Source organism: Corvus brachyrhynchos, unplaced genomic scaffold, assembly GCF_000691975.1.
Source record: "Corvus brachyrhynchos isolate BGI_N302 unplaced genomic scaffold, ASM69197v1 scaffold71, whole genome shotgun sequence".
Classification (NCBI taxonomy): Eukaryota; Metazoa; Chordata; class Aves; order Passeriformes; family Corvidae; genus Corvus; species Corvus brachyrhynchos.
In genome coordinates, this window is record NW_008237609.1 from 2,311,475 (window position 1) to 2,328,609 (window position 17,135).

Sequence of the window (17,135 nt, forward strand, 5' to 3'; positions counted from 1 at the left end):
TGCATATGTTCTAGTATGGTATGCATTAACTTGGACATGTGTGGGTACTTCAGGCCAAACAGACATAGAGAGTAAACTTACTCAGTCCTAATACCTGGCAGAAAAAGGCAGTAGTGTCATTCCATCTAATTTATGCTTTTAGATGTAACATATGCACCAATCCAGACAGTGGGAAGCACTGTGGACAATGCCTAGAAAAATTCACACCCTATTTTTTAATTGTGCAGCTTCCACAATTAAGCAAAGACATTTAAAAAAGCATTCAGCAATCACTGTTTTCTCTCTTGTGCTCAAGACTGCAAAAAGTATTAATATCCTATATTAATTATTATAGTTAAAGTTTGGCTTTTCATTTTTATCTTTAGTGGGATATGAAGTATGAGAATCCAAGCCTGTCTCAAATAGTACTTGGTGCCTGTATGCTGGGACAGGAAAGAAGCCCTTGTTCAGTGCAGTGGGAGAAGCCTAGAGATCGTCCCCTGCCCAAATGTAGGCATTAACTTAAGTTACACACACACACACACGTAAACACATATGCATTCATGTGTGCATTATCCTGTGTATACAAATGCTTCCTTATTTCCACATATATGTAAATCTGGAAGAATATTTAAAGATGTACATCTGACTGAAATTAAAGAAAGCTAAACATTAGTCTAACACTCAACTAAATATCTTTATGAGCAACAGCCCCTACAGCAGCTACCAAATATCTACTATACACAGCAGAATAGAATAACAAGCTATCTCCACTCCTAGCTTTCTATTTTTCCAATTTGAAACTTGATTAACTTCTTAATAACTAATATTGGGATAAGATTAAATTTCTTTTGACTTGGCAGACCAACTTCAACTACATCTTACATTATTGGTTGAATTTGTTGAACTGAGAAAAGTTTGTTCATTTTAAAGGTCACAGGCTAAATGATCTAAGACTTTTTTGCAAGTCATCCATATAATTGCAATGCACGGATGCTTTTTAATACTTCAGCAAAGACTAGGGTACTGCTCAATGTTATTAAATAAAGGAAGCATTAATAGGCTTTAATTGTGTTTTTTAAGGCTGAAGTAACAATTCAAAATTTCATGCCAAACTAACAAGACAAGAAATATGACCAAAACCCATCATTTCCTGTTGCAGTGGGGATCCTGCAACACGCATTGTGACCAAAACCCATCATTTCCCATCAGTGCCATTTTTTTCTCATGGCTTTTGTGGCTTGAGGTTTTCTTTGCTCTTATGCCTTATTGATGATTCACTTGTCTTTTATTAATCCATTTGAACTAAGAAAAATACCTTAATAGGCATATATAGTTACTGTCAGGTAAGGAAAAAAAAATGTTTCAAACTGTATGCCTTCTGCCCACAATATTCTCACTAACCACAAATAAATAGTTTTAAATCAATATATTAAGTATGACGTAGATATTTTGCATGATGATAAAATATAGCAGTATTTTTTTTTTGGTCAAAAAATTCATGCAGTCATATGTCTGCTTTCATAACAGACTCTACATCATCTGCCTAATCAGACAGTATCTCAAATTTGTCTTAGGAGGTTATTAGCTATTAACAAATTTTGTGAAACTCTTTTGCAATGGGAAGAATAACAAACACTTCAAAGACTACCTCACAAGTTATCAGCCTTAGTAAGAACAGAGACAAATGTTTCAACAAAAAAATTCTGTTTTACTCTAAATGAACTTCGACCTATAAATAGTTTTAAAACTTAATTTGAATCCCGAGAAGTTATTTTGTGTTCTTTTATAACAGCTTTTATGATGTGGCTGTTTTATTAATATGTTTTTTACTAACTTATGGTTTAAATGAAACTCTTTTTTTTCAGAAAAAACAATTATTCTGCATCCAACTATAGTGAAAATGAGACACATATTGAAATTATTCTTCCTTAACTGTGGAAACTACAAAAAGGTGTAGATATTTTAAAATATTTTAGTCAAAATCATGGAATAAATGGATACTGAGACAAAAAATGGAACAACAGTATGGTCTAAAATTATTAAACTCACAAAGAAAATTAATATCATAAACACATTATCTCAGTCTAGCACAAAGTAATTCTATGGATTCACTAAAAATTTTATTTAATGACATGTTCACTGTGTGTTTTAAAATAAACAATAGAGCAAATAAAGGGTCTCAATGCACATGCTGTAGTAAATCATTAATTTACAAAGGTAATTGGTAATTTTGCCTTATCTGCCTTAAAGCCTGATAAAGTCAACAATGTTTTTTTAACTGGTTGAATCTGCATTCAGTCAATGGTCTTGAATAGAGAATGTAGCCCACATAATTCTGATTACAATTTAAATTGCTTGAAACAAGTTCTTTCTATTAGGAAACTAAAATTTCTAGTGTAGAAAGTCAAGCTTTGTCATAATGATATTATCCATGCAAAAGGTGCTTTTCTCTCAATATTTTGTCACAGAATCATAGCAGGTCTTGGGTTGGAAGGGACCTCAAAGATCATATAGTTCCAACTCCCCTGCCATGAGGAGAAACACCAGCTACTGGATCAAGGTCTGAGGACTCCCATCTACCTTATCAGTAATTACTATTCATTTAATTCTAGGCACTTACTCTATGGCTTTATTTTTTTCCATCTTTTTGGTCAAATTCTATTTTTAATTTATTTCCCGACTGCATTACAAATACATAAAATGCCCTTCCAAATTCACACGCAGAAATAAGACTTCATTAATGCTTTCCATTCACAAAATTATTGTATTTTGAACTTTTGCCAGTGAACTACACTGGCTTAATCAAGGCAGCATGGGTAATATCTCACCTCTCCTACAGTCTGACTCTTAGGTCAGGTATGGACTGATTCAGCAATACAGTAGTCCAGCACTGATGAAAATTATTACTGTCCCATCACTCCTACCAACCAGATATCTTTTGTACCAGAGTAATTTTCTGCTGCTCTTTCAGACACACTGAAAGGCCAGAAAAGGGTGAAAAAGAACCTAAGCAAAAGACTGGATGAGGTCTTTGATATTCATAGTGAAAGAATTTTGAAAGGGAAAACCTCATTAAGAAATGCAGCAAGGGCATGATTCAACTGTTTTCACAAGCTATACCGCCTCACATCAAAGGCAGTCTGGTCTTTTGAGGTTGGCTTGTCAAACTTAATTTAAAACTGGCTTTTCAGAGTAGTTATCAAAGGTTTGTAATGGCAGAACTGAGATAAATGCTTTTGATCCAGCTGGTCGTGACTTCTCTTCATGCTTCCTACTTCGAAACCTCTACTTCATTTTTCTAGCCAATTTCACATACAGGTGTATATATATGAATGTACAAGAATCTCTCTCCATCTTAGTACAAGAAGTGACAAAACCCTGAAAAGACAGAAGAGGCTGAGCTTGGTCTAATTTCGTATCTGTGCGTCTGAATCAGCTGCAATGTAGGACATTTAGGAATAGAATTCTATAATAGCTCCACAGGCAGAACTTTCACTGTGGAGATAAAAGCGCTCAGTACTGGATGCTTTCTTTTCCTTGTTGATCTCTCTCTCCAAGCAGATATATAGTTATTATTTTTACAATAATTCTACTTTTGATGGGATACACGGTGAAGAGTAATTCAGCTAATTCAGAGAAATACATTGTACTTTTCCCTGTAGAAATTTTATTACAAACTGTTGCCAAGCTAGACAAAGCTGAAAAAATTGATTAATTTGAAGTCCTCTAATAAAATAGGACCCTAAGCACTAAGAAGGAAGTAAGATTACTAAATAAATTTGGTTATAAGAATTTCAAAAGTTTCAGATAGCTGTACAGTATCCCGAATATTCAGTGCTTGTTCCAGAGTTGTTCTCCAGTCATTTGGGGCCTTTGTGAACATGGACTTGGAAATTTGGCTGAAGACTGGAAGCAATTCCTGACTGAGGTGTTTGAGCTCAACCACAGTCAGAGCTTTAAAACAATTACTTGATTTTCAACTTTTATTTATCTGAATTATTTTTATTTCACCTTTGTGACATTTAAAAAAAAAAAATTATTAACGACTCCTTGCAGAGATAGAAACACAATCAAACTCTAAAATGTTAGTTCTAAAATATGATTTTGAAAATGAATTTTGTTCTGAATAGCAGAGCGTATTTTAGCAAAAGACTAGGTGGTCCCAATCACTGGCTGAAAGTTTTATCAGCTGCTTATGAACAGCATTTGCTATCTTTTTACCAGCAACTTGAGTGCCTTCAGCTATATTTTATTAGCTGTCTTAATTGGAATAGAGGAATGAGAAAGCATGTTCCACTTTCAGTGTGCAAATATCAGCTTAAATAAATAGATTTATTTCAGTTGAAAGACAATGGAATAAATAAGAACTTTTCATGCCAGAAGAAATATCAAAGCAGTGGGTATTTTGCTTAGGGGTACACAAAATTATTTGCACTGAAGTCTGCAGAAGTGTTGGTTCTTTTTATTTTTTTAAACAGTGTTCAGTGTTTGTGTGTCCAAATATCTACTTAGAAATATATTTGAAAATCTCAGAAGTGTTAATCGTGGTTTATATTTTTGGAGATCAATTCACTTACTTACTGACATGTAATTGTCTACTGCCATTTAAATTGCTTCAGGGTGCCAGCAGTCATGAATTTTTCTACTGTGTACTATTTTCCATATCTCTCAGCCTGGAAGGAATGTCAACATACCTTAAATGTCACAAAAAATGTTTTATCACTGTCTGTGGGTAACTTAACCAAGTAACATCTTTGAAAATAAAGGTAACATCCTTGCAGACACCTACATGTAAATGCTTATATTTACATTTATATTAATGTAAATGGTTTTGGTCAGATGTTTAAATATTTTTAGTGCTGTTTTTTAGGCTCAGATGACTACTCTGAGCGTAACAACAAGTTAGACACTGTATATCCACAGATTAACACATTTGGGTGCCTTAATATTGATTCCATCTGTAGATATCTGATAATCATAAAGAAAGCTACATTATTAGGTCTGGATCCAAAGAAATTGTTGTTAAAAAAGTGTATTTGCTTTAGTATCTCTCATAGAGGAGTATGGATTCTCCTGGGTGCTTTAGTCTGAGCACAAGTATGTCTGTCAGGCACTAGCAAAATGTTCTCAGGCTTCAGTGACATATTTAGTGGTTGTACAGCACTTCCTTGTTCATCAGCATCCATACCAATGAAATGTAATGGCAAATGCACATTTAAATGGCTCTGAATTCATGGAGTGCTTAGGACAGTAAAAGCTTCCAAATGAGTAATTGCTTTACAGAGACAGCTTTCACATCCAAAATTGCTTAGTGGTTGGACTTTAAAATAGCCTGTGTTTCTATTAGTTAATCTCCAGGCACTGTATAAAAGGCAACAGACTGCAAAAAGATTCATATAAGGAATGAATACAGCATGGTATTAGTGGGAAAGAACAATAAGAACCATTTCCTCCTGGAACCCATTATAAAGAGTAGAACGAAACAAGTTTCTTGCCTGCAGATACTTACAAACACAACAGCTTTTTTGTTAAACCACATTTTTATCATTTCAAGTTTAAAATACTCTTCAGAAGTTGTCCATGACTTTCCAACATAACTCAATCCTCATAAAACATTCTGATGAAGAAAAACACAGTGCTTGAGGCTTATAATTTTCTTGCAAAGTAGACAATATTAGTGTGGGTAAGACTTTTCTTCAGTGTAAGCAAGGGCCTTGAAACTGAGGTAGTACTTTTTAAAAATCCGTGTTTAAAACATAATGTGATATTCCTATCTGCAATTCATTTCATATTTGATCTCTACTATATTGTAAGTGTAAAATTCATTCTGAACATGAGTTCCCATTGATAGATCTTTATGTGGAATTTGTTGAATATCAGATCTAATTTTCCACATTGTTTGTACTTCTTAATACTTTGATGCACAGCAGAAACAGAGAAACTATAATAAATGGATTGCATTTTTCTTATTTTTCTGGATTACCAATTATAAGTTGGCACTTCCACTTCCATCTCATAGAAGATGAGCTTAGGCAACCACCTACTTACAGGATTTGTAAACCTATAGAGACATACCTGCATGTCATTTGTCGTGCTCTTGACTGTATATGCAGTAATGAAAGAAAGAAAATATCCATTAGCAGAAAGAAATATCTTCCTTTCTATTCAGATGGGCAAAGTACTAAATAGCATGTGAGCTTGGTAATAAATTTGGTAATAACATCTGTGTTTGCTCGCTATGAGATTCACATGGTTTAAAAATACCATATATTTTCTTTTTTTCTATTTTCTGAAGTCAGATAAAAGAACAGATACTCCTTGCTTTTATTTCTGCAATTCTGAGCTCTTGTTTTATCAACATTTTTATTTGTGTGGACTCTCTTAGGTTATATTCAGTTGGAGGTCGTGATGGAAGTTCATGTTTGAGTTCAATGGAATATTATGATCCTCACACAAATAAATGGAATATGTGTGCTCCTATGTGTAAGAGAAGAGGAGGTGTAGGAGTGGCTACATGTGATGGCTTTCTTTATGCAGTTGGAGGTCACGATGCTCCGGCTTCTAATCACTGTTCTCGACTGCTGGACTATGTGGAAAGGTATCAAATTATACATGCATTTTTTTTAATACAAAGTAATATCTGGTAGCATTATTTTCTGAACTTTGTTATGGTAAAATTAAACAGATATTTTTAACCCAAGAAATGCCTAGTTAGTACTTACTTGAAAAATTCTATAAAGGTCTGTAAAAGACAATTTCTTTGAAACTTATTTGTCATCCCTTTTTATTCACAGTACTATTATATATTACCACAAACACAAAAAACCACTTTTTTCACATCCCATTTAAGTAGTTTTAGGACACTATTTCATACATTGCAGTGTCACAAGCTAACCACTTTAGTGATAAAAATTTTTCCTTGAAATGATTTTATAACTGAATTTACAAAATTAAATTGTGTTTAGAAATATTTTCTAACTCTAAAAACATAGCTAAGCAAAGAAGAAATAAATAACTGCTTAGGTGATGGATATTCCCAGTACAATATACTGCTTCCTTTAACAGAATTGCCACCTTCAAATGTGGTGACGTAGGCCTTATACACTGTATTTACAGTACCCTGAATTTTGCAAGTAGATTTTCTACAAATTCAAGAATATCTAGTAGGGCAGTACAGCACAGATGAAGTGATCATGGCATTCAATTTAAAGGTATTCTTCAAATGTTTCATGAAGGTTTGACTTTTTTTCTGTTTCTGAATGCCATAAAATAGAATAAGGAAAATATTCACTCCAAATGTGTACAGGTTGCAAAAGTTAAAGTAGATGTGTTTGAGTAGTTGGTTATCTTAAAATATAAGCTGGGGAGGATTTATGTCTTTATTTATTTTCTGAAGGGGTTAATTAAATGTCAGTTATTTCTTCTGAGTAGAGCTTGGCATTCAATATTTAATTGAAAAATTATAAGTTAAAACTCCTTATGTTATCCATATGATTTTGCTCAATCTTAGACTCATTGCCATCTCTACTGCATGTATGCAAAGATCATAGACTGCCAAATACTTCTCATCTCCAACAGAGGGACAATTAATCAGGGAAATCCCATGATGCCTCTACTTACAGGGCCTATCCTTGTGGACTTCTATTTATAAGGAACAATAACAAGAATTTTCAATTAAATAAATTTATATTAAGACTACTACTGACAGTCTTAGTAAGTACGAGGTCTTTTCAACTACTTCTATTTGTTGGGGCTCATAAGGGAGCTTTTCTTTCATTTTTCATTCTCTCTTCTTCCAGTGTTGAAGATGAACCATATTGCATCATATTTGTCTTTCTCAGGGGAGACTGCAGCAATGAGCTAAACCACATATCCTTGTGCTGGTTTATGCGCTGGTATTAGAATGACCATGTGTAGTGTCCCTCGTCTAGATTTTTTTTCCACTGATAGCAAATGTGTGGATAATGCACTTCAACAGTCAGCTCTGAGATTAAAAGTTGGGACTAACAAACAAGAACTTGTAGGCTATTAACTTGCATAGAGTGGATGTGAATTAACTGGTGGACTCCACTGAAAGGTGAAAAAAACTCTCATGGCCCTTGCAGTGATTAGTTTATAAGATGGCTGGAATGCAATTTAGTGTGTCTGGTTTTTTATTCCAAAATAATGCATCATATTCAAAAAACAAAAGCCCCTTAATATCTTAGGAAAACAAAGAATAGTAAGTGATGAGGAGGTATATTAGTCTAAGTTATTTTATATCTCTCTGAAAGTTTTTCTTTCCATAAATATCAAAGGCCTGTGTTTTAACTCTTCTTCTTCAGGAATGAGGCTGCTTCAGTCATTTTTTCATTCTGATGCTGCCTGTTAGGATGTGCTTTATTCCAGTACCAATTTGCTCCTGGAAGACTGTCAAACCAGACATAATATTTTTAAATTTATTTTTGAGATTATGCAAATACAGTGACAGCAGATATGTGTTTTTTAAATGCTACTGCTAAAATCCTGCTCAATAGTAATTAAGTTTTACAGTTTAATCTCCTAAGTTTGATGCAATTTTAAAGGATTTCCTCTGGAATCAAGCATTCTGAAATAAAATAATAATTACATTTCTCTCATCTTCGTAAGTTGTCAAAGTGCAATCTTCTATTCCCTTTTAAAGGCAAAACAACTATTTTCTTCATAAGAACTATACAATTTTCAAGATATTTTGGCAGATTTCATAAAGCAGCTTTCTTTTTCAAATGCTACTCAAAATTTGACAGATGCTAAAAACATAGTCATTTGACCTATAGCTTTTTCCCCTTCATCTCACCTTGATTTCAAAATTGATTTCTTTCCACATTCAGAAGCTTTTATCAAAACCCTGCTCAGCCTGGGGCATACCTAGTTATTATGACATACACAGTTGCTTTTAGCAGCAAAAAGGATGTCAGAAATCTCAGGTATTTTCCTGGCAATTACAAAATCAACAAGTTCTTGTGCAGTTCTATGTTGTTGACAGAATTGAATTATAAGGATTTGTTTTAGCCTTTCATACCTGTTTATTGGAAGAAGAAAAAAAAAAGGTCCAATGATGTCAATTGTATTGTTTTCCAGCTTTTCTGCCTTCTCGCCTTGGCCCTTGTAATTTAAGAGCACTGCATGAAGGAGTCTATTAAACATTTATTACCTTTAGGCAGGCAAAGATACAATGCACACTGGTGCATTTCACTGGATGGGAAACTGTTTCACCTAGAGGAATGTGATTCTGTTGTTGAAAAAATTCACACAATCTTGAAAAAAAATCTATTAAAAAATATTTTTTTTGGCTTGTTACGTGTTCCTTTACCTTCCGCATATTCAAGCAATATTTTTCAATATTTTCCTCTAAAGTTAGGAAAGACATTTATCATAAATCTAGATATTTGACATCTTATTTTCTGAGAAGTCCCCCAAATGCCAGGATTAGCAGGTAGGAGGTGAGTAGGTTTTTTTCTTAAAATGTGTTTACTTGTCAAGGACCATATAAACAAGGTTACAGACAATTCTTTTATTGACCAATTTAAAACTCATATTTATGAACCAGGAGGCTGTTACAACCAAAACTGTAACATTGCTGTTTCAGTGCTTGTATTAAATATATATATATAATATTTCAGTCTTCAAATATGTGGGATTTCAAAAAGTATCCCTACAAGTTGCTTATTGATAATATGACTGACTAAAATACTTACACTTTCAAGAAAATTAATGTCTACAAAAGGATTTGTAGACTAAAACTGCTTATTTTCTCCACTGATCCAATGATTCTATAATATAGTAGACTTGCTTAAGGATAGATGAAATTAATTTTATTTTACTGTGATACAGTATTCAGTTTTAGTAATATTTGATATCTAAAAATGAGATATCAAATGTAACCTAATACTCCAGACATCCTCGGTAACAAACTATCAAAAGATAATTAATTTCTGGTTTATGGATGTCCAAAACAGTTACAATGGAATGACTTCTGAAATGAAATAATATCACCTTATTAAGGAATATCTAAATGAATAGCTAGGGTAAATATTTAATTTTTAAATTACCACCATTATAAAAAGGATTTGTACCCTCAGTTTTAAAAATTCAGTGGTGATTATGTCATAAAACCAGTATTAATTTCTTTACTTGAGCAAATATCAGGAGGAGACTCTAATGCAGTTAAGCATATTCCCTGAATACATAGGGTTGTTTTTACTATTTTATAATATAATTTCAGAAATTAAAATATGATGAAATTTAATTTTAGAAAGAATATTTATAATATTTTTGGTGTGCTACAAGAAATGCCCTACTTAAAATGTATACATAACGTATAAATAAAATGTATACATCCATCCACGTATTGTTCATATATCTTTCTCAGATCTTTTTCTGACACTATCCTACGAATACCTTAGTATATGCTAGAAGGTTAGCTGAGCAAAAGTTTCTAATCAACATCTAGAGGGTTGAATTGGGAAGAAAATAGATCTGTATCTTTTTGCTGTTAGGAAGAATACCTTTGGATAGGATGCTAAAGGATTTTTTCCACCCCAGGAAAACAAAAGACTATATTCAAGTGAAAATCAACATGAATTGATGCTTGTCTTCTCTCCACACACCCAGTTCCGTTCTTCTTTCCTCAGGTATGACCCAAAAACTGATACATGGACAATGGTGGCTCCACTGAGTATGCCTCGAGATGCTGTTGGTGTTTGCCTCCTTGGTGACAAATTATATGCAGTAGGTGGCTATGATGGTCAGTCATACCTGAACACTATGGAAGCATATGACCCTCAAACTAATGAGTGGACACAGGTAATTATAAAGTTTATTTTATATATACGCGCACACACACACACACACACACATACATATGAATTAGCCATTCTAAGTTTCCTTTAAAGTTAATGCAGAAAAGTGCATACTTCGAAATCATGATCTTATCCTAAAACAAGCATTTAAAATAGGTGAGATGTATTACACTCAAGAAAGCTTATTTCTTTTTATGATTGCAAAGGGGAACTCCTGTTGACTAGCTTAAATATAGACATATGTGATTTAAAGAAGCCCATCTTTTTTAACCTACATGTATTAATGAGAAGAGCTTTTTATGAAGTGCTGTAGGAAATAAGAAATGAATTTGGAAAGATTTTTTTTTTCACAAAGCCACCAGTTCACATTAAAAACAATTAATAAGCATGCTTGGAGAGGTAGTTAGGAGACATGTAAACAATGTTGTGATTTATACAGTGCCACTAAGTACAGTGTGCTATTACGTACATATAAGCTGACTCTACTGTGATAGTTTCAGCAAGATTCAGTCTCCTAAAGGTATTAATTCTTGTCTTGTCTTGAATAGTGTTTAAAATTGCCAAAATTATTCTAAAGGGTACTTGAACCTCTTTAGGAATACTGGAACCATATATTTCTGTATTGGTAGCTCTCACCTTGCCTCAAGGACTAAAGTGGCAGCATCAGCCACCGTCTCTACAGAATATAGAAACCCCTTGCATATCAATGGTTCACAAAATTGATGACAACTCTAAAATTAATTTGTGCTTTCTGTTCTTGCACTTTCAAATGAAAGATGTGAGGTGTAAGTAATTTTAAATTACAATAGTAGGGTAGCGTGGGTTTTATTTATTTTTAGCAGTTTACACTCCCATTAGTTTTGACCATTTTACAATAACGTTGACACAGCACTTTGACAATCTTTGTATGGCTTGTTCCTGTTTGGCGATCTTTTGCATGGTTTGATCCTATTCAGTTAATTTGTGTCTGTTTTTCTGCAGATGGCTTCCTTAAATATTGGAAGAGCTGGTGCCTGTGTTGTAGTCATCAAACAACCATGACTTTGTCAGCACTACTTAGGATTTTACTGACTGTGAAATGATTATTTTTCTATGAGACAAAGAGAATGATAACTTGACAAGAACAAGGATTTACACAGTGAATACACTGTTGATCACAAACTTGAAGAAGTTTGGAAGTGACAAAGATTAAGTATTTATGCCCTATAAAATAAAACCGTTCACAGTCATGAACAAGGAAAAAAACCCAGAGTATTGTAGGCGTAAATATGTGAATGTAGAGTAGTAAGTTCAGGTACTGTTCTCATGAATGTATCCTGGAGAACTGGATAATCATGGGAAGGCTCTACACAAAGAGCAGAAAGGCATATGAGAACAGTTTTCATGGCTGCAAGAGAACTGCAGAAACATGAAAGTATATTTAATCAATTTTAAACTGTGTTTTTTAAAAGAGAAAAGTGGATAGTAATATAATTTTTTTGCTGTTCAGGTCTTGTCTTCAAATGGGTTATGGCCTTCTCATTTAAATGAGCAGTTTGATTTTTACTAAAGGGAACAGGTCAAATGGTCTGGATATTCATAGCAACTGAGCTGTGACTCTAGAGTAGGAAGAAAAACAAAACTAAAAGACTTTTTTCTAACTTCAGACTGTACCTCCTTGGCAGTATTAACGCATCTTATAAATGAGTCTATGAGGGAGAAGCCTGTGTGTTTAATCAACTAATGCATAAAGCAATCCTGTGGCTGCACTTGGGCTTTGCTGCAAATATGGGAGTCAAAGGAACAGTTACCTAATTCTTTCTTATTCTTATATTCAGTTTAAGCATGTGGGCTCTAATCTCATTGTTTAATGCATCTACTGCATGTTGGAAGCTCATGACAAACTGGAAAATTGATATCCTTCTTTCACTGCATCATGTTAACTGATGAACTGTGACCAGAACAGTCTACATAGCCTCTTCTAGAATTTCAAGAGGGAAAAAAATCATATATTTTATTTCTTTCTGATGCTTGTACATACAAAATTTTGCCTAATTAGAGCTGCCAATTTATGACTTTCCTATTTATGACTGAGAATAACTGCAAGTCAGGAAATCAAAATAAATGCAAGTGGAATAAGGAAAATTAAACCATTTTTTCTAATAAAGTTCATATGGTAAATATACTAGTGTCATCTGTGCTTCCCTTTAGGGTTGATAATTTCTGCCAGTAATGATAACTTTGAGCTTTTGTTTTGGCATTAGATTTGATGCGGATGCTTTCTGTCTGCTCAGCTGAATCACTTTGAAGCTAAGGCCACTACAGGAATATGAAATTCTGCTATTCAGGGGCGCACAGTTTCTGGGAACAGGACACCAAATATACTTTCTAAAGCCCTGCTGATCCTATAGGAAACATTTTATGGCCAAAAAGCAAAACCTCACAATCCTCTGTCACTATCAATTTTGAGAAGGAATTCTGGTTCCACTAAAATGAGTTTTCTTAGTGGAAACCTTTGCAATCATCTGAGATGAAAAAATACATAGAGCTTCTATCTTGGGACATCTGATTTGAAGATGTGTCTAACAGCATCAGTATTCATGTAGATCTTTGTTTACTGACATAAGCTGAATTACAATTCTGAAGCCTAAGTATATAGATTTGAAGATTTTAAATAATTCTCTGTCCTAATTTGGAATCAGCTGAAAACACATCAATATTCATTTTCCACAGCCAGTTGCTTTTTGAATTGCAATTAGTCTTTCACAGACAAGCATGTCAATTTTTCTTCAACTACAAGAAGTTGTTGAATAAAAGATGTTACCTCTCTAAAGATTTTGCTTCATGTAAACACAAGTTTTGGAGACCAAATGAAGAAGATTCTAGAATTAATTGTAATTAAATATAGGCATTGGCGTTCAGTTCTCCTACAGAGATACCTAATGAACTTAGATATTGAATTTGAATTCTATTCCCAGAACTTTCTTTTGATTTCATTATATTCATACACAACAGAAATATGATTGATCTACCTATATACTGATCTTCAAAATCAGATTATTTCTGTTAATTTCATTCTGTGGCAGATTTATTTTCTGTGCCTTGATCATTATCTTCCTCCATTTATCCTCAATTTTATTTTTGATTCTCAATTTTCTTTTCCACTTTTTCAATTTGCCTCTATTTTACCAGAATTATTCTCATAAGAAATTTTTCAGTCTATTTTACTTCTCTTATTCGAAAGAATAAAATTACTATTTGTTTTATTTTGATTATGTAAAATCTAGCCACAGTAAGAGCCAAAATTGGCTTTCATATTCTTTGTATACAACTGCTACAAGTCTCTTCTAAAGAGAATTAATGAAGAATTTTTAATTCATTTTTTTCTCATCATTATGTTTGCTCTTATTAAAAAAATAATAATAGTTTTACCTTTGTTTTCAAAGGGAATGTATTTAAATCCAAATAGTATATCATTGCAGTCTTGATTTCTGTGATTCATTAAGACCCATTTTTTATGTATGAGTTAAAATCTCTTCTGATACACTGAATTGTGCTAAACAATATTAGGTTTACAGGAAAATCTGATGTCTTTTCAAAAAACAGGTGATCTTGTTGATCTACCATGGTGTCTTTTGTCTCACATAACGTCTTTGATTTCCAAGTGTGAAAATCACAGTGAAATAAGAGCTGCAACAAACATTAATTTTAGTGAAATCAATGACTAAATTCTGCAAAAGGCTGCTTTTAAGGTTACTAGTTTAATGTTCTGGTTTAATAGTCTAATTTAATATTCTATTAGTATTCTACTGTAATATTCTATGCTCTAAAATGTTAACTTTTTCTCTGTCTTTCCAATTTTTTTTCAAGACCATCAACCAGTTTTACTAAGAATGTCTATGTTTCACATTAGCCTGGATTTATACATGGAATTAGATCCATTTTTTCTTATTGTTGTCTATCTTTATACATGAACATCTTTTGAACTAATCAAACACAAGTAAAAATAATTAAAATTACAGTCGTCTGAAGTAATTAAAATTAAGACCCTCTGGGACTACTGAGAAGTCTTACATTTCTCTGTTTTATGTGTCAAAAATGCCTTTTTTATTTATTCATGGTTTATTGGAAATTTTAATAATTTTCTTTTTGCTGCCACTGGTTTTGAGATAGAAAGAAGGCCAAGGAAGTGAATGCTGGAAAAGTTATTTTTAATTGGATGAGTCCATACAGATTTTTATAACAAATTAGAAAAAGCAATACTGTCAGAAAGCAATCATTCTCAGATTGTTGCAAAGAAATCATAGAGTCATAGAATGAATCACAGAATCAAGATCATCTGGTTCCAACCCCACTGCTATGAGCAGGGACACCCTCCACTAGACCAGGTTGCTCAGGACCCCATCCAAATTGGCCAAATTTGCTTCTTGAGGTGCTTTTGGAAGCAATACCTAAAAGACAAAATAAGCAGGTTTCCCAGAAGAGGAAATTGTTATGGCTGTAACAGTGCCATTAATATTTATTAATAGAAATATTAAAGAAATTATGAAAGAACTTTTTTCAGGGCTTTAATTGGTTATTTAAGTCAACAAAATAAAAAAAAAATACTGCAGCACATTATGTCTCTGTTTTTCAAATTAATTAATCTTTCTGATTTAATTTATCTCAAAATGCTAGCTGGCTGAACTTCAAGAGTATACTTTTCTAGACACTCTTTGAGGCTGTATAAATATGGAATAATTCAACTTGAACTCAATAGAAAAAAATCAAGAAAAATAGCTAAAATTTTTATTACACTTTTGATGTGTTTTTACAAATAATGTAGTGTTAAAAAATCCATTTCAAAAAATAAATACTAACATTGTGATCCTCTACTGCTTCTGGAACTGTTGATTACCTTGCAGTTTTGGACTATTCCTTTTAGGTATTTTTTATATTTACAGTTTTTTATTATTGACAGTGATGGATGCTAGATATATAATCCATATTAAGAAATATCTACATAGAAAAATGTCAATTAATAGCTATTCTTTAGTGGAGCTCTTTAGTATTGACATTATGTGATCCAATTTTATAGAAAAGTTTTGCATTGTTATCAAAGTCACAAATAAGGCAATAAAAAGATCTAAAGGTATCTGAAGGTGACCTGTTATCTATGACTTTGCATTACTTATTTCATGAGGAATAAATAGAGAAGGCATTTCCACAAAATCTTTAAAAAAGCTCTTGTAACTATTATCAAATAACAATAATAGATTGCATAATTTAAATTCTTGAAATATAAAGTTCTTGGATTTTTTGCATTTACTGTACCAAGGAAATGTACACAGACTAGGTAATGCAGGCTTACTGCCAGCTCAGAATCTCAATATGTAAAAGTAACTACAGATATATTTCTTTAAAAACAGATCATCCATGTAGTATATCTGTTCTAACTTAAATGAGAATGCATAAAATATTCAACAGAATAATTATTCTTCAGCCTTGTTCTAACTCCAGTGTAAAGCTGTAAATTGGCATAACCTTGCATTTCATTGCAAATTTCCTCATTATAGTTCTGCTTCATAGTTCATGGGGATTGGCTACACTTTGGCACAGAAAAACCACTGAAAATTGTTAAATCAGCAAAGGTTTGATTTCCAAGTGTAGGACTACAGCTGTTGGACACGAAAAGATAAAGAAAATTACTAGCACAGATAAGAATTGTAGTGACAGGGAACAATACAACCTTGAGTCACTGGCTATTCACACCTTCACCTTGGGTAATCTATGGAGCTGCCAAATTCATCACCTAAGAGTTGCAAAAGTAGTCAAAGCTGAGGTATAAGCAACTTACACTTCTATCACCCTATATTTTTCCAGATTTCCCATGATGACATGATGCTTAAAAAATGCACTAAAATTAAAATAAGGATGGTAATAAATCCTCTCTTGCAGAAGTCTAGCACTCCTCAGAATTACGTCTGTGAATCAGATTAATGTTCAGTCTTCTTCTCTTAAGTGGCCTAGGTTGTGTGTTAAGTCTGGTGACATCTTTAGTGAACTATTTCTAATGTCCCCAACAAAAGTCACTGAAGAGGACGGCCTTTAATGGCCTCCAGGAAGAAATGGTGTTCCAAAGGTGAGATGTTTCAATTAAATAGATGAGCATTCAGTTTAGCCACCCCACATAAGTGTCTGATATCATGTGAGATGCCCAAAACTATCTAAGTCATTCACACTGGGCTGAAGGTATGACACAGATGAAGTTATGTAGTGGTAACAGAAGTTTGAATGGGCTGTTAAGTATTCCAGATGATATTAGACACCTTTTTTTCAGCAAATAGAATCCATGATCCCATATATATATATATA

The 17,135-nt window shown here is 33.1% G+C and overlaps 1 protein-coding gene across 2 annotated transcripts in view; it reads left to right on the forward strand.

Moving 5' to 3' along the window:
• Positions 1 to 15,915, forward strand: part of KLHL1 (kelch like family member 1) — a 133,322-nt gene extending 117,407 nt beyond the window's left edge. For both annotated transcript variants that reach the window (XM_008631642.2, XM_017731622.1), the window contains exons 8-10: positions 6,368 to 6,580; positions 10,635 to 10,806; positions 11,784 to 15,915. In XM_008631642.2, coding sequence (XP_008629864.1) covers positions 6,368 to 6,580; positions 10,635 to 10,806; positions 11,784 to 11,843 — 445 coding nt within the window. In that variant the 3' untranslated portion in view covers positions 11,844 to 15,915. The remainder of the gene's footprint in view (positions 1 to 6,367; positions 6,581 to 10,634; positions 10,807 to 11,783) is intronic.
• The last annotated feature ends 1,220 nt before the right edge of the window (positions 15,916 to 17,135 follow it).